This window comes from Lepidochelys olivacea (assembly GCF_965140295.1).
Source record: "Lepidochelys olivacea isolate rLepOli2 genome assembly, chromosome: 3".
Taxonomy (NCBI): Eukaryota; Metazoa; Chordata; order Testudines; family Cheloniidae; genus Lepidochelys; species Lepidochelys olivacea.
Genome location: NC_140413.1, coordinates 179,418,748 through 179,446,150, shown reverse-complemented (window position 1 = coordinate 179,446,150; position 27,403 = coordinate 179,418,748). Strand labels below are relative to the sequence as shown.

The window sequence follows — 27,403 nt, the reverse complement described above, 5'->3', positions numbered from 1 at the left end:
ATTGCTACTGACATGTAGTAGCACCCATGGATTAAGTAATGTGGATTATCTGATAGTGTACATCCTCCACTTTTTCTATGGTTGCATCAGTCAGATTGGATTGGAAAAAATAAGCCATGTCCAATTTATATTTCTTACTAATTAATCTGTATGTTGTATTTTTAAAGTTAAAGTTGTTATATCAAGTCATGCAAATGCTGAATTTTAACTGCAATATTGTACTTACAATCAGGATTCAGAACATCAGTGTGTCCTCACCAAGGATTACTGCTGACAGAAAGCAACTGCACCCACTTCCATTAAGTTTAATTTTAAATTCCCCACTGACAGTTTTGCACAGTGTATCCTGTTTCTGAAAGTCAGCGCCTTTTGTTTGTGGTAACAGCTTATACCAGGGGTGGGCAAACTGCAGCCCAGGGGCCACATCCAGCCCTCCAGGCGTTTTAATCCAGCCCTCAAGCTCCTGCTGGGAACTGAGGTCTGGGGCTTGCCCTGCTCTGGCACTCTAGCCAGGGAGTGGGGTCAAGGTCTTGCTCCAGTCCGCACGGCTCCCAGAAGCAGTGGCATGTCCCCACTACAGCTCCTATGCATAGGGGCAGCCAGAGGGCTCTGCGCGCTGCCCCTGCAGCTCCCATTGGCCAGGAACCACAGCCAATGGGAGCTGCAGGGGCGGCTCCTGTGGACAGGACGCGCAGAGCCGCCTGGACACAACTCTGGGTAGGAGCCGGAGAGGGGACATGCCGCTCTTTCTGGGAGCTGCTTGAGGTAAGCGCCGCCTGGAGCCTGCCCCCATGACCCCTTCCCACGCCCCAACCCCCTGCCCTAGCCCTGATCCCCCTCCTGCCCTCCGAACCCCTCAGTCCGAGCCTGGAGCACCCTCCTGAACCCCCAACCCCTCATCTCCAGCCTCACTCCAAAACCTGCACCCCCAGCCGAAGCCCTCCCGCAACCCAACCCACAGTTCCGTGAGCATTCATGGCCCGCCATACAATTTCCACACCCATATGTGCCCCTCAGGCCAAAAAGTTTGCCCACCCCTGGCTTATACAGTGTGGTTGGTGGTGGTGAGTTATTTGATGTTTATGTAACGTTGGTCCATTGTCTTAAATTCAGATCAAGGAAAAGTTATTGCAGTTGACAGAGAAGAGAAAAGAAATGATTGACAAATGGGAAGACAGATGGGAATGGCTGAGACTGAGTAAGGATGCATTTAAATTGCTTATTAGCAGAGTGAGTTGTAACTGTTTCTGCATTGATATCTTTGGCTACTGCAAGAACACACAAGTACTTATCTGTTCACTATTGCTGATTGGAGTTGAGTTCACATTGGAATCATAACAGTAGCATTTGCTACTGCCAGTGGTACAGCAACTGGGTAATGGCTGCATCGAGGGCCCAATCCTGCAGCATCAAAGATTAAATGGGCATTTTGCCATTGACTTCAGTGAGGGCAGAATTGGAAGTCTAACTAGCTAGATACACAATGCCTTATGGATGTAATTATTTTCATTTTCTTTTTTACAGTTTATTTTTATTGGGTTTCCGCAGTAACAATAAGGCATTTGAAAGGGCATTTCAAGCATGCTACACATATGTGCAGTATGTACCTGTGTTATCTGATATGACAGAGTCTACGTGTTTGGAAGTGCATTGGTTCATAAACTGTGTATTTTTAAACCTGTAAACCCATGAGGTTTCTTATACCAAAGACAAACAGTCGATAAGCAGAATATCTAGGGCTGTTGATTAATTGCAGTTAACTCATGTGATTAACTCAAAACTGTTAACTGCTATTAAAAAAATTAATCACGACTAATCACACTGTTAAACAAGAGAATTACCAATTGAAATTTATAAATATTTTTGGACGTTTTTCTGCATTTTCAAATATTGATTTCTATTACAACACAGAATACAAAGTGTACAGTGTTCACTTTATATTATTACTTTTTATTACAAATATTTGCACTGTAAAAATGATAAGCAAAAGAAATAGTATTCTTCAGTTCACCTCACACAAGTTCTGTAGTGCAATCTCTTTATCGTGAAAGTGTAACTCGCAAATGTAAGATTTTGCAATGTAAGATTTTGTTTCTTAGGCAGAAATATAACATGATCTTTACACCATTTTTATTATACTGCTTGAAAGGCCAGCACTAAATATATTAGCATGAGGATAAAAGTTCTTTCCTCCCACTCATCCGAAGTAAACAAACAGGTAACTCCAAACTTTCCCTCCCCGTCTTCTTTGATTTTCTCTCTCCTTCACCGTAGCTTTTTCCTCGCACTTGCTAAGGCAGGGAACTTGTCTTCTGGTCAGCCAGCCTTTTTCTACAGCCTCTGTCATTAAGGGTGGATCCAGGAACACAGTATCTTCTGGTCAGCTTCTCCCTGAAGCCCGTGCTGTGGTAATAGGTAGCTGAAGTATGGGGATATTCTAGGCTTGACTAGACAACTTTCCATTTCAAAGAGGTACTCCCAAAACTCAGAGGTCTTGTTATCAAGTGACTCTTTGCTGCAGTGGAAACCTTGTTACCTCTATCGTTTTATGGTACCCTAGATGGCTGCCTGGCAGACCTTAATTGCATGACATAGGCTGTACGTGTTCCTGCTTTGAATGCAAGGAAAATCCTAGGCACTGTTTTTTATTCCATTTTACATCAACACATTTCCTCATTTCCAAAGCTATTTATGTGGAACACTGCAAAAACCACCCAGTGTTATACTATTAAGGATATACGTGCAATTGCAGTTAAGAAGCTTCTAGGAGTGTAAAGCCTCAAAAACACAGCGTAAGGGCTTGTCTTCACTACAGGGGAGATTGCTGCTGCTACAATCGATGTAGCAGGTGTCGACTTAGCAGGTCTAGTAAAGATCTGCTAAATCAATGACAGAGTGCTCTCCAGTCGACTCCAGTTCCCCAAGAAGAGTAAGGTAAGTCGACTGGAGAGCGTCTCCCATTGATGCAGCTCAGTGAAGAGACTGGGGTAAGTCAACCTAAGCTATGTCAACTCCAGCTAGGTTATTCACATAGCTGGAGTAGTGTAACTTAGGTCAGCTTACCCCGGTAGTGAAGAAAAGCCCTAACTTTTGAGTGTTGTGAGAATGGGTTTAAAGGAGGCCCCTGGGTTTAACAGAAAGTATATCTCCCAGTCAGGCTCCATCTGGGTGTACAACAAAGAACTAGGGCTGTTGATTAATTGCAGTTAACTCAAGTGATTAATTAATTAAAAATTAAGTGCGATTAAAAAAATTAATCAAACTGTTAAACCATAGAATACCAATTGAATTTTATTTTATTTTTTTAAATTTTATTAAATATTTTTGAATGCTTTTCTACATTTTCAAATATATTGATTTCTATTACAACACAGAATACAAAGTGTACAGTGCTCACTTTATATTATTTTTGCTTACAAATATTTGCATTGTAAAAATGATAAACAAAAGAAATAGTATTTTTCAGTTCACCTCATACAAGTACTGTAGTGCAGTCTCTTTATCGTGAAAGTGTAACTTACAAATGTAGATTTTTTTTTTGTTACATGACTGCTCTCAAAACAAAGCAATGTAAAACTTTAGAGCCTACAAGTCCTTTCAGTCCTACTTCTTGTTCAGCCAATCGCTAAGACAAACAAGTTTGTTTACATTTACAGGTGATACTGACTGCTTCTTATTTAAAATGTCACCTGAAAGTGAAAACAGGCATTCTCTTTTGTAGCCAGCGTTGCAAGGTATTTACGTGCCAGATATGCTAAACATTCATATGCCCATTCATGCTTCGGCCACCATTCCAAAGGACATGCTTCCATGCTGATGAGGCTCGTTAAAAAAATAATGTGTTAATTAAATTTGTGATTGAACTCCTTGGGGGAGAATTGTACATCTCCTGTTCTGTTTTACCTGCATTCTGCCATATATTTCATGTTATCTCAGTCTCAGATGATTACCCAGCACATGTTCGTTTTAAGAACACTTTCACTACAGATTTGACAAAATGCAAAGAAGGTACCAATGTGAGATTTCTCGGGATAGATACAGCACTCAACCCAAGGTTTAAGAATCTGAAGTGCCTTCCAAAATCTGAGAGGGACAAGGTGTGGAGAATGCTTTCAGATATCTTAAAAGCAGGGTGGATTTGATTTAAATCAAATTGAAATAAATAATGATTTAAATCACTAGTCAGAAAGACTCGATTTAATCATGGTTTTCTACATAAAAGTGCATTCTTGTTGGTTGTTATAACCTTAATACATATTGTTCACAACTCAGAGATAGATGTAGGTTTCATTTTTAGAAGGTACATGCTATACATTTTTAAACAGTGACTTGTTTTGAAAACTTTTCAGATTAGTTTTACAGCTATATCAGAAAATGATTGTTTGGTTATTTCATTTACCAAAGGTAATTGAAGCAGATATTTATGAAGTCATTCGGAAGTGAACTATCTCCAGTTCAACAGGTTAATCATTAATATTTGGAGGATTTTCTTGCCATGCTGTATTAGGAGGAGAACATCACCAGACAGACATTTAAATGGTTTTATTTAACTAAAACAACAATGTTAAATATTCTGGATTTTTTTCTTCAAGAGCAAACATATGTCCCTCGCTTCTCACATTTATCTCCAGACTTCTTCTCCTTGTCCAGATCTATTCCGCCCCCAACAATCTTCTATTCATTGAACTTTTTGAAACTTTTCACTTTTAGAGAGAGGTAAGGGATTGACTCTGTGTACACAAATTTGCAGAGGGACGATAGAGTTGAGGTCTGTTATTTCTCACCTCTGTATATTTATTTATTTATTTATTTTAAAATATTTTTGCTGTTAACAAGCATGTTACCTTTGGAGACACAAATCTATAGTCTGAGAACAGTAAAACTAAGCATCTCTGATGGTGTCTTCTAGACTGAGCACTGAGTCCCATTGGGTAGATAGAAAGATTAGCCTAAATAATCAGAAGCCTGTGGAACCCCATAAGATTGGGTCCCTAATCCATGAACTATTGGAACTCATTAACAAAACTTTTCTTAAACGTTACATGAATATATTGTCTCATACAATAGAATTAGAATTTATAATCCCTATTCCAGGATGAGATACATTATAGTTCAAAGATATCTTAATTAAAACTCTCTTTAGATAGGTTTTTTCCTCAAAAAGCATTTTATCAAAAAAATCCAATTTAAATTAAAAAAAAAATCCGATTTTTTTAATTTATTTTTCTTTAAAAATCATTTTTATCCACCCTGCTTAAAAGAGCAACACTTCAATGTGGAAACTACAGAACCCAAACCACCAAAAAAGAAAATCAACCTTCTGCTGGCGGCATCTGACTTAGATGATGAAAATGAACATGCATCGGTCCACTCTGCTTTGAATCGTTATCGAGCAGAACCTGTCATCAGCATGGACACATGTCCTCTGGAATGGTGGTTAAAGCAAGAAGGGACATATGACTCTTTAGCACATCGGGCACATAAATATCTTGCTATGCCGGCTACAACAGTGCCATGCAAAGGCCTGTTCTCACTTTCAGGTGACATTATAAACAAGACGTGGGCAGAATTATCTCCTGCAAACTGTAACCAAACTTATTTGTCTGAGCGATTGGCTAAAGTAGGACTGAGTGGACTTGTAGGTTCTAAAGTTTTACATTGTTTTATTTTTGAATGCAGTTATATTTTGTACATAATTCTACATTTGTAAGTTCAACTTTCATTATTAAGAGATTGCACTACATTACTTGTTTTAGGTGAATTGAAATATACTATTTCTTCTGTTTTTTAGAGTGCAAATATTTGCAATCAAAAATAAATATAAAGTGAGCACTGTACACTTTGTATTCTGTGTTGTAATTGAAATCAATATATTTGAAAATGTAGAAAACATCCAAAAATATTTAAATAAATGGTATTCTATTATTGTTTAACAGTGTGATTAATCGCAATACTTTTTTTAATTGTGCAATTAATCTTTTTAATCGCTTGACAGCCCTAAAATATCGTAACATCACAATACTCAGTGACAGACGACAGGTCACGTCATAAAATCTTAAATACGTCCATTGTAAGGCCCGGCCAACAATCCATTATCTTATTATTAATGTATGGTGAATGCATTACTTGCACCAAAGACACATGCTTTGCATAGTTCTACCACTGTATTGGTTCCTGAGACACCAGCTGTACTCCTGACAGTGCTACTGGAGTAGAACCCAATTCAACTTCCACTGAACTCAGCAGATGTCTCTTCCTTCACTTCTGCAGGAACTGGGCAAGCCCATAGTTGGGAGTTTAAGTGTTGATTAATGTGCCTTTTGCAGCTTGATATGAGCATTGCTCAAACTACCTCAGCAAAACTAGAACGTCAAAATTACTGTCTAGTATAAGTCCATTCAATTCAGTTGACTTAGTTCAGAGACAAATTCAGCCAAAGACACTTAAATCCCTCCCTGCCTCCCACCCTTCTAAAAACAAGAACTAAAGGTACCTGACTACATTGTGCCACTTTTGATGTCACTAAGCACTGACTGCCTTATATTTTTGCTCAGTTCTGGAAGTACATCAGTTCTCAAGGGATGCTAGTGTGGCTGAGGCCTGGCTGCTGGGACAGGAGCCATACCTATCCAGTCGTGAGATAGGTCAAAGTGTGGATGAAGTGGAAAAGTTAATTAAGCGGCATGAAGCATTTGAAAAATCTGCAGCTACTTGGGATGAAAGATTTTCAGCACTGGAAAGACTGACTACAGTGAGTACTCTTTAAGTCCCCAAAGGGCTGCTTTCTTGGCTACTTTCTTATGTTTTGTTCACTGTAATATTTACACTTTCCCTTCAGTTTATTAAATCAAATTGACCCTGTCACTCAGACACTAACATGTCTCTCCCACTAATGCTAATACCTTCCCCAGCTCCAGAGGTGAAAGTAAGGCGGTCTAGACCGGCAAGAGCCGGTACGCTGTGCAGGACCAGACCGGCTTCCCCAGGCCAGCGATTTAAAGGGTCCGGGGCTCCCTGTAGCAGCCGGAGCCCTGGGCCCTTTAAATCACCACCTGAGCCCTGCTGCCGGAGCCCTGGGGTAGCAGCAGCAAGTCTCTGGTGGTGATTTAAAGGGCCAGGGGCTCCGGCCACTGCTAACGCAACGGAACCCCAGTCCCTTTAGATCTTGATTTAAAGGCCCAGCCTCTTCTGGGTGAGGCCATGCCCCCTGCTCAGCAAAAGCCCTGAGTTATAGGCATCTTCTAGAAATGCTTCTTGAAAACGACTGAGGTGTGAGTCATTACCATTCTCCAATATTTTCCCTCCCTAGCTGGAATTACTGGAAGTACGTCGACAGCAAGAGGAAGAGGAAAGAAAGAGGCAGCCTCCTTCCCCAGAGCCAAGCCCAAAGGTTCCAGAAGATGCAGATTCACAACAATGGTAAGCTCAGACCAAAGAAGGCAAACTGCATATGAATTACTCCCCCCTTGGGCCCCACAAGTAATAATAAACTTACCTTCAGACAAAACTCTCAGGTGTGCTGATGTGTTTGAAGTGAGGGACCCAGGGTTAATGTTTCTGGGTGGTACATGCGTGTGCATGCCCTAAATTGAAGTCTACTGAATGCTGTGTTCCAGATTATTGAGGATCGTGACAGGATGGTAGATGCTAGCACCCTGCACAAAGGAGCCCTGCTTCTCTGTTGAGCCATAACTCTGCATAACGATACAGGATATTTACGAATGAGTCAAAGTGAAAAGTGCATTTTGTTAACTGTTACCAGGATACAAGAGGGGCAGGATTGTCATTCTGAGGCAGAGGGAACTATGGGTTAGGAACAGAGAACCCCAGGAACAACCAAGTTTAGGGAGAGCTTATGTTCTGTTGTAGTTTGAGTTGCCAGTAAAGCCAAATGCAAGGAATGGGATAAGTGTGCACTAGTACAGTGTGTCTGTATTTTGCATGGAGCAAGATTGGAACTCCATCTGTCTGATAAAATGAAAACAGTTGTCCTCAATCACCTGCTCAAACAATCTTCGATTCAGAACTAAAGAATGAGGGGGAATTCTGAGTGTAGAGGAGAAGGCCCCCAAATAAGATATTTGATGCTGACAACAGCCCAGTTTCATTTAATTAGTCACTGGAAATCTCCATGAGCCTGCAGGGAGCTTGGCTCACCTCCTTAGGCTAATGCACTGAGGGCCAAACCCATTGAAGCATGGGCTTGCCCCCGGCCTGGCCTGCCCCCTTCCCCCACCAGAGCGCTCCCCCCTATATCCCCAAGGTTGCTGGCAGCCTGCCCCAGCCCAGGGCCACCCAAATGCCTCCAGTCCCAGAGCACTGGGAGTCCCTGGCCACAGGCTGGCCCCCACTAATCCCAGCCCGGGGCCCCGGCCACGGGGAAAGAGCACCAGTGAGAAGCAGGAGTGGTCCTGGGGGCTGAGTGTGGGCTGGGCCATACAGGGCTGTTTGGGGAGCCTCAGCCTCCCCTGTCCTGTGATAACTGCCGCCCATGCATTGAAGTCAATGGACAGATTGATTTCATTCTCAGCATAAGGACGTTTGGGTAAAACTTTCTAGGTCTGCACAACATTTGAAGAAGTTGCTCAGTGTGCACCAGCTACAGTTACAATTTAAGTCGCACACAAATTCCAGTTATTTTCTATGTGATGAAGACAGAATCCTAGTTAGGTTATTATGATATAAAAGACTCAGGGCCTGATTCTGCCCTCACATTATTCCATATCAGGAGTAACCCACAGAACTCAATGTACTTACACTTTTAAAACTGATGTAAATCGCAGGAGATTCAGGCATTTGTATAACAATTGCTTCTATTTCTACAGTGCACAAAATACAGTAGGAAAGTTTTGTTTTTTGAGAGGAAGGTTTTGTGACTTTCTAGAATTTCATGCAATTTTTTTTTCTGTCTCCCAACAGGGATGGTACAAAAGGAGAACAGGTTTCCCAAAATGGTTTACCTTCAGACCAGGAGTCTCCACGGGTTAGTTACCGCTCCCAAACCTACCAAAACTACAAAAACTTTAATAGCAGATGGACAGCCAATGACCGACCATGGTCTGGACTGTGACATACAAAATCAATTGCAGCGAAAACTGTCTTTATTCAGTATTTTATTGGTTTTAATCTTTTGGCTTCAAATCCCCTGCTGCTTTTCTTTTTTCCCTTCCAGTCGACTTTTATTTAATTAGTAGCCCTCTTGGATATATATTTGATTCACTTTAATCCTTGTTTATTTGAATCTCTTCACTGACACTCAGTTAAGTTAAAGTGACACTTTTATTTCCTGTTACTTATTGTGAGTTTTTTATGTCATTAATAGCATTAAGTTTTTACAGCTAAATCACCCTTTAGATGAGTAATTAAGATTTAATGAGATTCCATCATAATGAAGAAGAAAACTAAAATCTGACAGGTATGACGCATTCAGTTATACTAGAGATTTCAGCGCGGCAACATTATTAAGTTAGCTGCATTAGCAAATGAGTTATTTATGAGGCTGAAGATAATATATGCAAATGAGCTTGACAATACAGGCTGTGGGGGAGAAAAGAGTTATAACTACCAAAAATAAAGGCCTAAAGGTTAGTTGTATAACATTCCATGCAGAATGAACTTTTTAACTGAAGAGAAAAACAAACAGAGAACCTAGCATGCTAAAAATTAGCAACTGGATTTTTTGATATTCAGTCCTTATAAAGTGTTTTAGTCTTACCGCATAACCATTTAGGTCCAGGTTCTCCCCTGATTTCTTCTTAGTTTACACCATAGAAACTCCATTGAGTAAAATAGAGACACCCTGGATATGGTGGTATAACTGAGAGCAGATACCAACTCTGAAAAAGGAGCTGCAATGCTTTCTTTAAAAAAAAAAAATGCACCCCAAATTTTTAACTGAATATAGGCTAATTCTTGCCTTATTCATGTGAGTAATCCTTACCAATAAGAGATGTCCAAGTGAAGTCAGTGGGAGTGTGCATAAGAATAAGGCAAGCAGGAGTTAGCCTTATATGTGCAAACTTAAAAATTACCAATAAATACATTTATTTATAACAACAGAATAGCAGAAAATTGTTTTGTCTCTGATATCATTCCTGCCAAGGCCTGAAATCAGGGGCTGTTTCCCCTGCTACTTGAATTTCTCTAACACTCAGAGTTCTGTAAAGCATGCTGCTGCTCCTTGTTATGTCTTTGGACCTGATCGGGTATGGTACTTACAGTCACCTTAAATAACCTAAATGAGGGGCCCTGGGCTATTAGAGTTATCATTTTTGCAGTGGAAATGCAAAGCCCTGTGTGATGGGTTGTCACCCCCAGGGTGCCATCTGGGAGCCGTGGAAACCTCTTTTCCCCCAAACCATACAGCTTGACTGGTCCTCCTCACACTGCTCTGCTGATGATTCAGCCAGCCTCTTCAGGCCCTGTTATCACCCAACACAGCAGCAGGTGGCACCACACACCCAACTGAGCTACCCGAGTGCTTTACCTAAGCCACTCAAGAACAAACAGCCAATTTCCCAGCTCCCCAGCCTTGCTCCCTAGCGTTTAAACCCAGAATTATGCCATCTTGCTCCACAGGGTTCTGTACAATGCAAGCTCTTTAATATATTTGCTTCCCCCTCGATGTGAGAAAGATATGCAACAGCCTTTGTTTACAGAGCTGAGATTTTCCCAGACACTTCACTCAAAACACGCTGGTTAAGATAAAACAAGCTTATTAACTACAGAAAGGTACATTTGAAGTGATTATAAGTGATAGGAAACAGATCAAAGCAGATTATCTAGCAAATAAACAAAAAACCACAAAGTAAGCCGAACATACTAGATAGGATTTGAATTAGCTGTTTCTCACCCTGACTGATACAAGCAGTCCACCAAGTTTCCATACACAGGCTAGAAATCTCTTTAGCCTGCGGCTAGCACTTCCCCCAGTTCAATCTTTGTTCCTCAGGTATTTCCAGGTGTTCTTGTGTGGGGAGTGACACCTTCAGATGATGTCACTCCCCACCTTATATAGTTTTTTCCATATGGCGGGAAGTGGGAACTCTTTGTTCCAAGCTAAGTTCCCAGCCCAGTTTGTGGTAAAGTACAGGTACCAAAATGGAGTTCAATGTCATGTGGTCTGGCCACGTGCCATGACATGCCTTGCTGAGTCATAGCAGCTGTTACTTATAGGCTGGCTGAAACAAGGCTAAGCTCTTCCGTGGTCCATTGTCTTTGTTGATGAGCCATTAGCACTGTCTAGCTTCTTCATTGTTGTATCTGAAAGGCTAGTTGTGGGCTTTACCCAGAGTAAGCACATTTGAAATGCAGATACATAGTCAATATTCATAACTTCACATACAAAAAGGATACATACACACAAATAGGATAATCATATTTGGCAAATCATAACTTTTCCAATGAGACCTTACATGACCCATCTTGTACACAATGCATAATAATTATGCCATAATCATATCACTATGATGAATATGAGGTGCAGTGAAACATCCTGAACTCAGATTTTGGCAGGAAATGCATTTCAGCAGTTCACCTCTCAAATACCTATCCCTATTGCTTTTTGGGTCTGCACATATATTCTGTAAACATTCGGGGGTGTCAGACAGTTTTTCCATGTTCCTTTCTCCAATAAAGCATTTCAGTTAACCTTTAATATTAGAATGATGAAAAATAGATTGTTTTAAATGCCAGAGCTTTGCAAAAGTGATGCCATAAGTAAATGTGTCGAGGAATTTGAGAGTGGGCCTGCAGTAGCATCACAAAATTTTTGCATACAGCAAACCTTCTTGGTTGTTACCATAACCTTATTCAACTTTTCTTTTGTTTTTGTTTTATGGAATCTTTTTATAGCACATCTTCATATTAATCTTCACCATCTGCATGTTGATCTCTTAATGAGAGTTTTCATCTCCTATAGTTTAATGAACCACATGTTGCAATACATCAGACATACACCAGTTTTGCTGTTTGTAACAGAGTTGATATAAGCTGCTGTTGATGATCAAAGTTTCGATTTCAAAAGAGTATCTTAGTCAACGTGACTGATGGACTGTTCTCCAACAATTGTACTTTTATAATAACTTATCTTTCCACTTCATGATGCATGTCTTTTTTTTTTCTCTTTTGTCAGGATAACAACATATAGCTTCTTAATCCTTTTTAAATTTCTGTATACAAATATACACAAATGTTCTGGTGGATTCCATGCACCAGTATTGGGTCTCTGTGCCTTTAAAAGTATTACAGTACTCATAAAGCATAGCTGCGTCTTCAGACTTGCCAGACCAGGAAGCCTTTACATGTATTCTGGCTAACAATAAGCCATTTAGGTAGATAATAATTTTTAGTTTATATTATTAGGATTAAGTATACAAATTTTGTTTTACTGTCAAGAAAAATGAGTAAAATCATAATGCCAGACACTAAGGGAGTATAATATTTTTACCTGTTAATTATGACTAAGATTTCAAAATTATATCTTTGACAGAACAGTTTATTGGCTGTAATTTATTTGTATTTGAAGAAGACAAGTATGTCTCTTTATTCTTTGAGTTGTGGTGTAGAGACTCAAGTTGATGAACTGAATGTAATATTGCTTCATGCACTTTGAAAATCAAAGGGATGTTTCTAATCCTGTCACTAGCTGTCATGTTGCATGTCACAGTTGTGATTTAAATACCTCATGAATAGTAGCTAGCCACTAAAGTACTTTCAACTAACTTCCCATAAACAGTCACAATGAAGAAAAATGTATTCATGTGTGTTAACTGTTTTGTTATTGTAACAGTACAGTTTGCTATTAATGTTTGTCCTCTGTTGTGTTGTTTTTTGCATGCTCAAAGCATGTTTCCATTAAAGTTTATTTAGCTCCTCTTTTTTCTTTTTCTTTTTTTTTCTTATTTTCATGGCACATACTTGGTATAAATATTTGTGGTCCACGTGCAGATTTATTTTGCTTGTCTTCTGTTCATTGTGAATAACATATAAAAAAGAAAATTATGCTACAAAAATTTCCATTAAAGAGCATCCAGTGAGCTTTTCATAGTCCTAGCATAACTGTAGTGTTTTAGTTTGCATATGCATTTTTGTTTTTATTTCAATCCAGTAATTAAAATCAATAGCTAAATTGTAAGTGGAAGTAGAAGTTCAGGGACTGATTATGTAATTACAGTTGGCAGCTATAATTTAAAACGACAGGTTTGCAAATCGCAACAGGGAGTGATTTTTTTCTCTCTTCCATAAAAACATTTTAACTAGATAGGCAGTGGCTGTACTGAAAAACTTCCCTGCTTTACCTACAATGAGTAGATATAGGTACCTCCATATTTGTGATATTCTCATATCCTTCCTATACTTACTATGGGAAATATGTTGAATCCTGCAAATACTGAGGTTAGCTAATAGGTAGTTTTACATAATTATATAAGGCTATTGGCAAGTATTTAAGTTACCATCATCCACTGTAATGTACAGTTTACACACATGCCCAGTAATTAATTCTTGCTGTTCATTTAAACTTCATACAATCTCACTGTATAGGTCTGTCAATTTAGAAATAAGAATTTGTTTCAAGAACAGTAATTAAGCTGTCACTAGCCAATTTGCTTAGGGCTCTCCCCCCCCCGCCTTTTTTTTTTTTTTTTTTTAAATGCTGAACCAGGATATTAGCTTGCTTTATTATAACATCCATTTCCTGGTAACCATGCTGGCAACATTAGGATAATCGTCCACCAGTCTTTCTTCCTGTAGCATGTTTTGTTTTATTTTGATATCTGGTTAAAAGTGGCAGATGTTAATGGTCCAAATTTCACACAGTTTGCAGAATAAACTCTGCCACTGCTTTACGAAGGCCACGTCTACTCTACAGACTAGGGGTGTGATTCCCAGCTTGCGTACACATACTTATGCTAGTTCAGTGTAGAAATAGTAGCGTAGCCACGGTAGCACAGTCAGCAGCCACATAGCTTAGCTCTGCTAAGTACACGCTGGTCTGAAATGGGTGGGTACATATTCAGTACGGTTTAGCCCTGCTACCCCTGCCCATGCACTGTGGCTACGCTACTACGTATACTCATGCTAGTTTTCATTGAGCTAGCATGTGTATGCGAGCGGCAACCTTACCCTTGGCTCATAGTGTAGACGTAGCCTAAAGATGTAAAATACTGACAGGAAATAGAACCATAATCCAGGATGGACATTTTCAAGGGGCACTTGTTTTCCAATAACCTAGATCAGCGGCTCTCAAACTGTGGGTCGGGACCCCAAAGTGGATCGCGACCTCATTTTAATGGGGCTGCCAGGGCTAGCTCAGACTTGGTGGGGCCCGGGGCCAAAGCCCGAGCTCCACGACCTGGGACCAAAGCTGAAGCCTGAGTCACGCCGCCCAGGGCTGAAGCCAAAGCCCAAGGGCTTCAGCCCTGGGTAGCGGGGCTCAGGTTACAGGCCCCCTACCTGGGGCTGAAGCCCTGAGGCTTCAGCTTTGGCCCCCCATCCGGGATGGTGGGGCTCAGGCTTTGGTCCCCTCTACTGAGGTCGTGTAATGATTTTTGTTGTCAGAAGGGGGGACTCAGTGCAATAAAGTTTGAGAAAGTCTGAACTAGATTGTACATCTTTGGAGGCATAGTCCCATTAATTGAATATGCCTGAAATTTAATCCGAGTTGTGATTCTTTCCCCGTTTCAGTGATGTAATGTATATACTCTGAAAATTTAGTTTGTTTAAAGGCAGTTAACCAGTCCTTCCCAATTCATATCCCATACTTGAATTTTTCTAGGGTTTAGGATATGACATTCAATGATGAAAGATACAATAATTCACAGTTGACAGGCATGAAAAGTTCTAGCAAAGGGAGGTGTAATTTGTAGTTCATTGCCTAATAATTTTGCTGCTTTTGACTTGTTCAGACCCTGTGCAACAGTGGGAATGTCTTTAATTATTGTGCCATTTGAAAATACTTGCTTGCATAAAAATGGTACAGAATGTTTGTAATCTACTAGAGCATTAGCAGCAGTGAGCTTTAGTAACTTGCTAATAACAATACCAGACACTCATCGTGTAACCTGTGGGCTGCTACCAAAGGCTCTACACGTCAAAGTAATGGTACAGGAAAAAATAAAACTGGAACCAAGCTGCATTGCAAAAGCACACTAGCCATTAGGATTCCAATTTAAATGATTTTTGGATGAATGGCTCCTGAAGACGTCGACAGCTTGACCAGTCAGAGCTGCTCTCTAGGCTATCTCGAACACAGTGCAGCAGGCAACGCGATCAACAAAGCAAGTGATGGGCAAGGCCTTGGTTCTGTCTTTGTTTGGGGGTAAATAGCTGTGTGATGTTGAGTGACTGTGGTGGTTTCCAGTTCCTTTAACATAAATCCTATCCACCTAATAATGAAGTCTGTAACAGACTTTGATAAATTGACATTTGACCTCTCACAATTTCCCTGTCTTTAAGATCCAAATCCTAACTGGGATGATGGACATGAAATGCATGGTGTAATCTTCCTAATTTCTGCATGTTTTGATTATATTGTGCTATCTGGGGCATGGGGAGAAAGAGCATTTACAGAAACCAAGCAATTTTGCAACATACATTAAAGTTGTGTTTTTGTGAATGCTCCTGGACAGTTCTGATTGTATTTTCTGTTTACTTGTAATTTAATACATGTTTATAATTTATATTAAACTTAAAGCAGTAAAATTATAAATATATGTAAGGTGGCTGATGTCTATAACTTTAATTATTCCTCTAATGTTTACAGAAGTGTGATTGTTACTGTTGCAAGTATTTGAGTACTTAGCAATGGGATGAAATGCTCTCATTTTAGGATTGACAATATATAAAATGATATGGATTGATTAACAGAACAAAGTGCAGTAAAACTCACACTGATGTTTAGCTCTTATTTTTCCTGGATTTTTTTCATCTGTAAAATGGGTACTAATCCATTCATATGTCTAATTTCCTTGGCCTTCTGTGTCTCCATGGGGGTGTGAAAGTGATTTTACTGGACTGTCTTACTCTATAGACAAAGTGTACACTCAGCCACATTGTGCAAGATAGAAAATTAACTCTAAGATGTTGTAGCTTTGTGTGGCCTCTAGCTGAATGTTTTTTCCACTGTTCCTAGATGGCGGAAACTGTGGAAGCAAATGAAATGGTCAATGGAGCTGCAGAACAGAGGACAAGTTCCAAAGAGTCTAGTCCTGTTCCTTCCCCAACTGCAGACCGCAAAGCCAAGACTGCCATTCAGGCTCAGACTGCGGCTACCCTACCAGCCAAAACACAAGAGACTCCTTCAGCTCAGATGGAGGGCTTTTTGCATCGTAAACATGAATGGGAGACGCATAACAAGAAAGCCTCAAACAGGTAAAGTAGCCAGCATTTAATGCAAATAAGTTTTACATCCAAATATACTCTAAAAACTACTAAACATCATGATTTGTACTACATAGCCCCTAGAAGCCCCAGTCAACATTAAGGCCCCACTGTGCTCGGTGATGCACAAACACATGGTAAAAGATAGTTTCTACTTGTAAGAGCTTACAGCTAAATAGACAGAGAAAACAAAGGATAGAGAAAGGAATTTTATTGTGTTCTCTTATAGATGGGGAATTGAGGTACAGGGAAATTAAGTGACTTGCCCAAGGCCACACAAGAAGTCTGTGGCAGAGCTGGGAATTGAGTCCAGATCTCCTGAGTCCCAGTGTAGTGCTTCAATCACAAGCACAGGAAAAGAAAAATGTGCAAGTGTGGTACTAGAAGCATCCATGCTTTTAGTTGTTTGTACATTAACACCCTCCATCTACACTGCAATCTGTCAAAGTGTGGGTTGAAGTTAGATTTGTATGTACTGGTTGATTTAATTTCTAAGAGCCTTATTCTGCAGTCCCCATACAAGGAACACTCCCACTAAAAGTTTTGTCTTTGTGAGGAAGCAGAATCTGGTCCTATATGACCATTTGAGGGGGAGCACTGGGAAAGCCATAACTATAATTTTCTTGGAAAATAAAGTATTGTCTGAATTCTGGATTAGCTCATCGCTCCCTACTTCTATGAATGGAGTGAACTGTTGGGTAGCAGCCAAGGGGCAAAGATTTGAATTACAGTAAAATGTCTGTCTTTGTCCTCTTTATCTAGAGTCCCACATCACATGCGAAAACTATATTTGTGCTGTGACTGCTATTGAGGAAAAAGTTTTTTTTCCACAGAGTTGAGATTCTACAGGAATATGTCAAACTATAAAACTTTATGTAGATAGTTACAGGTCCTAGGTATTAATATTCAAGGAGACCTGCTTCTAGTACTCCTTTCTTTTTACAACCGTGTTACAGGTTGGTATTACAGGAGGTAATAATTACTGCTACAGAGTGTGTACAAGAGTCAAGAATTTTATGTTCAATTCATCCATAATCTTATAACACCGTGAAAAATCCCTCTACAAGAACAAGTGCTCATTAAAAGGTCAAGCACTTTCTCTCTCAAGTACGTAAACTGCCTATCTTCCAAACAATACTCCCACTCTTAGGGTATCCTAATGTGGTATAAGATAGAGCTCTAGAAATCTCTCTTACTTTTGGCACAAGATCAGTACTTTTGTCTTGAAACAGCACTTGCATGAGAGAATTCTCAGCCTGCAGTTAAGAGGGCGATACATGTTTTGCTACCTCCCCAAACTGAGTTGGTGTTCATTTTATAATTGTATAAAGATAATTGTATTTGTTTCAGTCAGATTCATGGTTCATTGAAGAGAATTAGACTTACACATGCTTTGACTACTTTCCCTTTCTTGAAGATCTTGGCACAATGTGTACTGTGTTATAAACAACCAAGAGATGGGCTTCTACAAAGATTCCAAGGCTGCTGCTTCTGGCATTCCCTACCACAGTGAGATCCCCATCAGCTTGAAAGAAGCAGTCTGTGAAATAGCGGTTGATTACAAAAAGAAGAAACACGTGTTCAAGCTAAGGTAAGATTGTTGGAGCACCATTCTGGGAAAGGAAAGGTTTTATTGCAGAGCATGTCAGGGGGGAGGGATAGCTCAGTGGTTTGAGCATTGGCCTGCTAACCCCAGGGTTGTGAGTTCAATCCTTGAGGGGGCCGTTTAGGGATCTGGGGGGAAAAAATTAGGGATTGGTCCTGCTTTGAGTGGGGGGTTGGACTAGAAGACCCCCTGAGGTCCCTTCCAATCCTGATATTCTATGATGCTATGTTCTCTTCCTGACAAACAGTTCCCAGTCCTGTTCTCTCCCTGACAAACAGTTCACAATCCTACAAGGTGCTGACTGCCCTCATCTTCCATTAAAGACAAAGGGATCTGAGGTCATCAGCCACCAATCCGCAGTCTCGAAAATGGCCCTTTAACATGTAGAACAAGTTTTTTGTTTTTTTTTTAGTTCCTTAATAGGCGGAGAAGCTAAGTTCAGATTCACTGATAGTTTAGTTCATTATTTTGCATGAGATTCTGCCACCCTTACTCATATGAGCATTTACTAAAGTTCTACTCAGGTGAGTCAGTGCTCCCAATGTAGAATAGCTGGGCACCTCTTTATTTAAGTTAAACTGAACTATGTGACCGTGCAAGCTACTTTCTTACATGGTCCCAGTCTCATCAAGATATTTTAGCATGTGCACAACTTTAAGCAGGTGTCCACTTTATAGCATTTAATAAAGGTGTTAACTAATGTTCACATTGCTGCCCTGAAGATCTCTGCAGTGGAAGCACAAGCTCTTTCCGCCCATGATGCCACCACAGATCTCATCGTGGTTCCATGATGACATCTGGAGCAGGAGAACCCGATACCATGTATGCCTCTATGATGCATAGCTTGATCCATCTAACTAGTGATAGCTTGAGTACCCTAAGCCCTTGGCACTTCAGATGAAGGTAGACAAACAAGGAGCCCGATCCTCTGTTGATTCGGTGTGCTTGATATAGATCTTCAGTGCTCTTTGAACATCGAAAGTGTGTGACAACTTTTCTGTTGGGTGCTGTGGGTTTGGACAGAATGAAGGAAGGATGATTTTCTGTGAGGCATGGAAAGATGAAATCACTTTAAGCAAGAATGATGCTTGGATTCTTAGCACTGTCTTGTCATCGAGGAACACACAGTGGGGTTCCTGCCTGGATAAAGCTGCCAGTTCAGAAATTCATCTAGCAGACATTATGGTGACCAGAAAACAGGTTTTGATGGATAGATAGAATGAAGATATTGATGTCAGTAACTCAAAAGGGTGTGTGGTTAGGGCTTTTAATACAGTGGTAGGTTCTACTTAGGAACGATTGGTCTGATCACAAGTTTAACCGGTCTGACTGCTCTGACAAATCTGGATATGTTGTTTTTGTCAAGGAACCAGAGAATCTTGTGACCAGGATACTACTTATAGCTGACACCTGGTGTGCTGGGCTGAATCTCTTGTCTGTGCCTTCCTGAAGAAAATCCAGGATAACTGGGATAGCAGGATCCTTGGGATTTTTGTTGTGCTCTTGCCACCACAAGCTAACCCTCATCCAGATGGAGGAGTGGGCCTTTTGTGTTGAAGCTAAGCTGGAGGATTGTAGAGTTCTAGTCACTTTGGAGGATAGTCATAGTCAGTTAATGTTTCCCTCTCATTAACTAGGCAGTCAACTATAGACGTTCTGGGTCTGGATGGAGGAATGGGCCTTAGTAAAGGATGTCTAGGCCCACTGAGAACTGGTGGTGCCAGTTTCAGTTCTGTCAGATTGGAGAACCATTGTCTGCTTAACCAGTGCAGAATGAGGACTATCACCTTTGCTTCTTCTCGCCTTATCTTCTGGATGACCTTTCCTAGAAGTGGAAAGGGCATGAATGCATGCAGCACTAAACTGGGAGGAGTGGTAGATACGCTGGAGGGCAGGGATAGGATACAGAGGGCCCTAGACAAATTAGAGGACTGGGCCAAAAGAAATCTGATGAGGTTCAACAAGGACAAATGCAGAGTCCTGCACTTAGGTCAGAAGAATCCCATGCATGGCTACAGACTAGGGACCGAATGGCTAGGCAGCAGTTCTGCAGAAAAGGACCTAGGGGTGACAGTGGACGAGAAGCTGGATATGAGCCAGCAGTGTGCCCTTGTTGCCAAGAAGGCCAATGGCATTTTGGGATGTATAAGTAGGAACATTGCCAGCAGCTGGAGGGATGTGATCGTTCCCCTCTATTCGACATTAGTGAGGCTTCATCTGGAGTACTGTGTCCAGTTTTGGGCCCCACACTACAAGAAGAATGTGGAAAAACTGGAAAACGTCCAGCGGAGGGCTACAAAAATGATTAGGGGACTGGAACACATGACTTATGAGGAGAGGCTGAGGGAACTGGGATTTTTTAGTCTGCGGAGGAGAAGAATGAGGGGGGATTTGATAGCTGCTTTCAACTTTTTCAAGAGGGTTCCAAAGAGGATGGATCTAGACTGTTCTCAGTGGTAGCAGATGACAGAACGAGGAGTAATGGTCTCAAGTTGCAGTGGAGGAGGTTTAGGTTGGATATTAGGGAAAACTTTTTCACTAGGAGTTTGGTGAAACACTGGAATGCATTACCTAGGGAGGTGGTGGAATCTCCTTCCTTAGAAGTTTTTAAGGTCAGGTTTGACAAAGCCCTGGCTGGGATGATTTAGTTGGGGATTGGTCCTGCTTTGAGCAGGGGGTTGGCCTAGATGACCTCCTGAGGTCCCTTCCAACCCTGATATTCTATGACTCTTTGATTCTATGATCAGGCCTTGAGAAGGAGCTTCTGTCCCCATTTGGGTCTGCTTCCCTGGTGAAATACTTCAGTATCATTTTGTTTTTGTGACTGGCGAACAGGTCAACTGCCAGAAGGCCAAACTTGTGCAAACTTAGAGTGAAGGCGTTCTATTTGACACCATTCTGAGCTGTTGACTGTGCATCTGCTGGGTCAGTCTGTCTTTTGGTTCAGCTCTCTTTTTACATGTATTGCTTTTATGGAATGGAGAATTCTCTATGCCCATTCCATTGTTTCCATTGCTTCTGAATGTAGGGTTATACTCTTGATTGTTAATGTACACCACAGTGGTCATGTTGTCTGGCTGGACCAGAACACGTTCATCCTCTAGGTAGTTCTGGAATCTCAGTGGGACTAGCTTGACAGCTCTGAGCTCCAACAGGTTGATGTTTTGGATCCTTTCCTGAGGTTCCTGACGCCTGCACTGCTATGTGCCTGTTATGCACTCCCCATCACACCAGGCTGACATCAGTTGTGAGTACCTGAGGATCTGTTAGACAACTAGGAAGACCCTTGCAGACATTCTGCGGCATTGTTGACCACCTGATTTGGAACCAGGACCAGATCTTGGATGCGTTGTGGTGAATGGCTCCATTTATTCAGGAGAGAGGCCTAGAGGCACTTGATATGGGACTTTGTCCATGGGTGGTTCCTATCCATGAAACCAGAAGGGGACATGGCTAGCATAGGCTGTGCTTTACCTTTGAAATGCCTCCAGAAACTGCAGACAGGAAGGGAATAACCTATACATATCAGAATTGTGGGAGATGCTAAGCTGCAGAAAACTATAATAAACAAACAGTTTATGCATTTAAGTCTTCATCGCCTGCAAAATGTCTCAGCCCTTTGAAAACAGCTGCAGCCCATTTACACCAGCAGAGAGGCAGAGAATACATCACAAGGCTTAACTGTTTGAGATGGCCGCATTATTTATTTATTTTTATTTATTCTTGCACATTATAAAACTGCAAACAGTCATGCAGGTCATCACAAATGTGTGCCAGTAGAACCTTTATATAACAGGACAGTTCCACATATTCTGTACAGAAAAATACCTTAGAAATGTTTTTGAATTTTATAAAATTCTGTTGGGACTGTTTTTGGTATCCCTTTAATTCCCATTAGTCCCAACTGTAGAAACATTTCAGTATAGATAAATAAAATATTACATGTTTAAACCTCAGTCTAAACTATACCTAGGATAGGTTTTTTATATGTAAAATAAAACAAAGTTCAATATCTCTTGGCATAGAGTGCCCGTTTATAACCCCAGTAGATCATGAGACACTGAACCTTAAACCTGTCACTAGCCCTGGATTGAATATTGCCCATCCTGCACTTCAGGGGAGGTTGTTTTTGTTGTTAAATGACAGCTTCTCAAAATTAAAAATGTTGGTAATGACCACAAGGAACATGGATTAGTGGGTAGAGTGCAGGCCAGGTGATTACAGATGCATGGGAAATACAGCTTATTACAATGTTGTGTTATTTATCACTCTGCCATGTAGTCCCATTTACCACAATGGGATTGCTTGCTTGAGAAAATGAAGCAGGATTTGGACCCGTGTATTATTAGGCTAATATATGTGGTGGTTGTTTTTAATTGCAGATTAACTGATGGCAATGAGTACCTCTTCCAAGCCAAAGATGATGTAAGTTTCCATCAGTTTGTTTGTTTGTTTGCTGATTTTAATGGTATTGCTGTCACATTCTCGTATACTGACATATGCTAAGAAAAGAGAAATGGTTTAGATCGTAAGATCAGTTGTGCATACATGTCCATGTACTTGCAGATCCACAAGTGGTGTTGGAATTTGCTCCTTCAAAACCCATCAGAGGGACTTTCAAGGTGCAAATTCTAATACTGGTATCCATGCAGAGGTTAGGTTGTTTTTTTTTGTTTTTTGTTTTTGTTTTTTAAAGCACACATGCACATTTTTGCATCTGCAAAGAGCAAGTGCATGGCACATGAGTGGCAGCTGAGTAAAGGCCTGGTTGAAAAGTTGATGCTAAATTATGACTTGGGATCATGTTCTCTTTAATTTTCTACTTCTGTATCAATTACCTTTTTGAAACGTTGTTTGAATGATAGAAAACAGTATGAGCTGAGGAGTGGTAGATACGCTGGAGGGGAGGGATAGGATACAGAAGGACCTAGACAAATTGGAGGATTGGGCCAAAAGAAATCTGATGAGGTTCAATAAGGATAAGTGCAGGGTCCTGCACTTAGGACGGAAGAACCCAATGCACAGCTACAGACTAGGGACCGAATGGCTAGGCAGCAGTTCTGCGGAAAAGGACCTAGGGGTGACAGTGGACGAGAAGCTGGATATGAGTCAGCAGTGTGCCCTTGTTGCCAAGAAGGCCAATGGCATTTTGGGATGTATAAGTAGGGGCATAGCGAGCAGATCGAGGGACGTGATCGTTCCCCTCTATTCGACATTGGTGAGGCCTCATCTGGAGTACTGTGTCCAGTTTTGGGCCCCACACTTCAAGAAGGATGTGGATAAATTGGAGAGAGTCCAGCGAAGGGCAACAAAAATGATTAGGGGACTGGAACACATGAGTTATGAGGAGAGGCTGAGGGAGCTGGGATTGTTTAGCCTGCAGAAGAGAAGAATGAGGGGGGATTTGATAGCTGCTTTCAACTACCTGAAAGGGGGTTCCAAAGAGGATGGCTCTAGACTGTTCTCAATGGTAGCAGATGACAGAACGAGGAGTAATGGTCTCAAGTTGCAGTGGGGGAGGTTTAGATTGGATATTAGGAAAAACTTTTTCACTAAGAGGGTGGTGAAACACTGGAATGCGTTACCTAGGGAGGTAGTAGAATCTCCTTCCTTAGAGGTTTTTAAGGTCAGGCTTGACAAAGCCCTGGCTGGGATGATTTAACTGGGAATTGGTCCTGCTTCGAGCAGGGTGTTGGACTAGATGACCTTCTGGGGTCCCTTCCAACCCTGATATTCTATGATTCTATGTTGATTCCTACATTTTAATTTTGCTGTTTGTTGAAGGAGGAAATGAACACATGGATTCAGGCCATCACATCAGCTATCTCCTCTGACAAAATTGAAGTGTCTCCAAGCACACAAAGCACTCCAGCTTCTAGTCGTGCCCAAACCCTGCCAGCCAGTGTTACAATAACCAGCGAATCTAGTCCTGGCAAGCGGGAGAAAGACAAAGAGAAAGACAAAGAAAAGAGATTCAGCCTTTTTGGCAAAAAGAAGTGAATTCCATCTCCACACGCTGCACTTCTGACCTTTCCAGTGGAATTCCAGCATGCAAGCTCAGAACCAATACATTACTCTCTGTGCCTAATGTTCCTCAATATGATTTAATTTTTATTATTTATAGAGCATTAAAAAACCCATTACAAATGTATGAGGTGCATTGGGCAGCTTCTGTATGAGAGGGAGGACCAGGTTTTGTTTTGTTTTTTTAATGGAATTAATGTAGATTAGATCTTAATATTTAAACTGTTCCTCAATTTTGTGAGGCTGTCTTGGAAAAGAACCCATATCCTGTGCTATTGATATGCAAGGCAGCGGTGCTTACAAATTTACTGTGCGCATCAAAGACAAATGTACAAATTTTCAAACGTGTTCACTTCCATTTAAGATGGTTATGCTGAGTCTTGACTAACAGAACCTCCCATTACAAGTCTAACCTTTATTAAAATAATAGTGTATTATCTTTGCTGTAACAGAGTGCAGATATGCATTAACTTACGGACAAACCATTTGTATCCTGGCATCAGTTATTAACACAATGTGACGCTTTTCTGGATCAAGTACAACAGTTAAGAATGTTGGAATACAAGAAGGATTTAGCATACTGATACAGTTTTAAATAACCTGAAATTTCAATTTTTTTTGCTGAAATACATTATATTGTATGTTTCAGATAATTCTAGTACAAAGTATAATAAGACTAGATGTATAATAAACCCTTTAAAATCATTGATAAGTGTAAAAGTGAAACTGAAGCATTTACTGGAAAAAAAAAGTAATGTTACTCAAATGGTTACTTGCTTGTCAGCTACAGCACTGTGTGTTATAATTTTGCTACATTACCTTGCTATTTGATACATAGTGTGCATTTCTCTGTCACTGTAACTATTGTAATGAAAAAAATTTCATCTTACTGCACAATCAAAAATTACATTTAATAGGAATGAACTTTCAATGACTGGGCCTGTAGTCAGAGTAGTCCTGGAACTGGCTTTCAGTTGTATGGATCTGTACCTCTAAGACTTTTACCCTGTCTGTTAAATACATGCTATGTCATTAAATGCTTTTAAAACTAAACATCTTGGTAGTTTTTTATTTCATTTCCGATCCTGTCAGATAGTAATTCTGAGATATGAGCAAAAGTAAAAGTAATTCAAAATGCAATTTTTCTTTTGTAGTGAAGTTAATGTGCTTTTTAAAATAAATATTTGATTTCTGTTGTGTGTGTGAAATTCCATATAGAATAATTCTCATGGAAGTGCAACAAACAACAACAACAAAGAGATCAGAGGGAAAGGTGCGGAGGAAGGGAAGCATAAAGAATAGCCCTCTTATAAAATCCTGCACAATTTGTTTCATTTATTAAAGTAGACCCATCAGAATCAATGTGACTATGCTTAGTAAAACAGGCTGTAATTTAACTGCTATAATTCATTATTACATCCATTCAATTTAATTTCATGTTCCTTAATGTCAGATCTTTTTCTAAATATAGATTCTCTTGAGATAAGGTCATAATTAAATTTAAAAGTCCTTTTAAGGCTCTGTGTTTAACACAGTACATCAAACAAAACAAAAAAATTGTCTAAAATGTGTTAAATATCGATATTATACTTCTAATGCAATTGATTCTGGATCCAAAGCTAGGTATTTCTATGGATTTATCATCTGTATATATACAATGTGGCATTAGCTTTCTCGGTCTTCTTTTCTGGTGAGAGAGACTGATACTAGGGGAGAATCCTCCTGAGTTATTAAGGATATTCATGAAGTTGGAGGCCATTCAGAGCAGCCAGCTAATTCCAGCAGATACTAGGGGAGAATTTTTAAGAGCTCTGTTAAAAACAAGGAATCAATTTTTAAATCTTCAGGATTAATAAAATGCATTCTGAATGTAATTTTAGACAGTGAACAGATTTATTGTAAAACACCCAGCAAGGTGTTTTCAAACCTAAATCTCCTTAACATGAAGGTAATATAATGTCAGTGTCTTAATCGCTTTCATTGAAAACTAGTGTACCATGTTTATCTATTTTTCTTTTGTTTTTTCATTTCTGCATTACATTAAATTTTGAGACTTATGCTCACGAGGTTTTACTGGTATAATATTGCACTGTTTTAGTTTGAAATTAGTGACACGTGGATAGGAGCTAACACCAGCAGTCATGTATATGTAAAACTGAATACAAAAAAAGCAAAGGTTTACTGTGTCAGAATAAAATATGAAATATTATTCTTGGTTGATTAAAACATACCTGAATGTTGATGACTATCATATTTGTCACTTCTTTATTCAAGTTATGACTGCCAGAAACTCAACACTGTTGTGGGAATGTATGTTGTATGTGATAGTGGTGTGGTTTGTGGGTTTGTAATGGGGTGTGTGATTTGACTTCAGTGGGGGTAATGTTGGAATTATACTGATGTAATCAGCCCAAACCCTCAGGATTTGGTGCCTTGTTAGTATATCATTGCTGGCTACCTATATTGAAGAATTTAGGGTATTATTTGTGGTTTCTTAACACTGTATTTATTTTATTCTGTATTCTTGTGTTAGTAGACATGTAGAGTATCCTGTCTTTATGCTATTTATGTCTCCTAAGACACTTGTAAAAGTAACACTTCCCTCCTTGAACTTTGGAAAGACAATGATTTAAAAACCAAAAACTTTTTAGCTAAAATATTGTAGCTGTTAGGAAGAAGAGTGAGATTCTTTCTGCTATTCAAAGAATAGTTTGGATCCATCTTTCCTCCAGATGGGAGCCCCAAACCCAGTTCAAGAATATAAAAGAAATGGGGCCTCAAGTGGATCTGCTACTTTCTGATGAAGTTTGGATTAAGAACAATGAGAAAATGTGCTTTAACCATTGGGATTAATGATCTCATGGGTGGGACTAACTTCCTTTCAGACTGATACAAAAAATCTTTCAATCCAATGCATCTCTGCTCAATGTGGGGAAGCAGAATTTATGATACATTCACAGAAATACGATGCTTATGATTAATGTTCTTGCATCACAATGTTCTAGTAAGTTTTCTTCTTCCTTGTGTTCCCTTTCAAGCATTTATTTACATTTGATGATTTTGCTGATAATGGTCTTAAAGTGTGGAAGGCCCTTTAATATACTTTTTGTAATAAACTGTTTGCAGGCATGATTTCATGCTGTCTTTTGTTTATGAAACTTTTAGTTTTCAAGCTTGGCTAACAAGGTGGTGGTTGAGTATAAATAGAAACTTAAATTACATGGGATTGGAACAAATTTTTATTGGCATTAATTCCAAAGGGAGCTATGGGTGTTCAGCACCTCTGAAAATCACTGTAAGTGACTTGCTGAACGTGAAACAGTGAATCATTGAGAAAGCAGAATATGAACTCAGATCTCCTGACTCCCACTCTGGTGGCCTGTCTACTGAATT

The 27,403-nt window shown here is 40.1% G+C and overlaps 1 protein-coding gene across 4 annotated transcripts in view; it reads left to right on the top strand.

The window, feature by feature from the left end:
* The window catches only part of SPTBN1 (spectrin beta, non-erythrocytic 1), a 214,181-nt gene extending 189,118 nt beyond the window's left edge, over positions 1–25,063 (top strand). For 3 of the 4 annotated variants that reach the window (XM_084622256.1, XM_084622257.1, XM_084622258.1), the window contains 8 exons: positions 1,114–1,198; positions 6,555–6,751; positions 7,310–7,419; positions 8,920–8,983; positions 16,133–16,371; positions 17,798–17,971; positions 22,369–22,411; positions 23,771–25,063. In XM_084622256.1, coding sequence (XP_084478382.1) covers positions 1,114–1,198; positions 6,555–6,751; positions 7,310–7,419; positions 8,920–8,983; positions 16,133–16,371; positions 17,798–17,971; positions 22,369–22,411; positions 23,771–23,986 — 1,128 coding nt within the window. In that variant the 3' untranslated portion in view covers positions 23,987–25,063. Of the gene's footprint in view, positions 1–1,113; positions 1,199–6,554; positions 6,752–7,309; positions 7,420–8,919; positions 9,164–16,132; positions 16,372–17,797; positions 17,972–22,368; positions 22,412–23,770 lie in introns of those variants that run through there. The other variant, XM_084622259.1, reaches the window with a different exon arrangement.
* Positions 25,064–27,403: the final 2,340 nt, after the last annotated feature.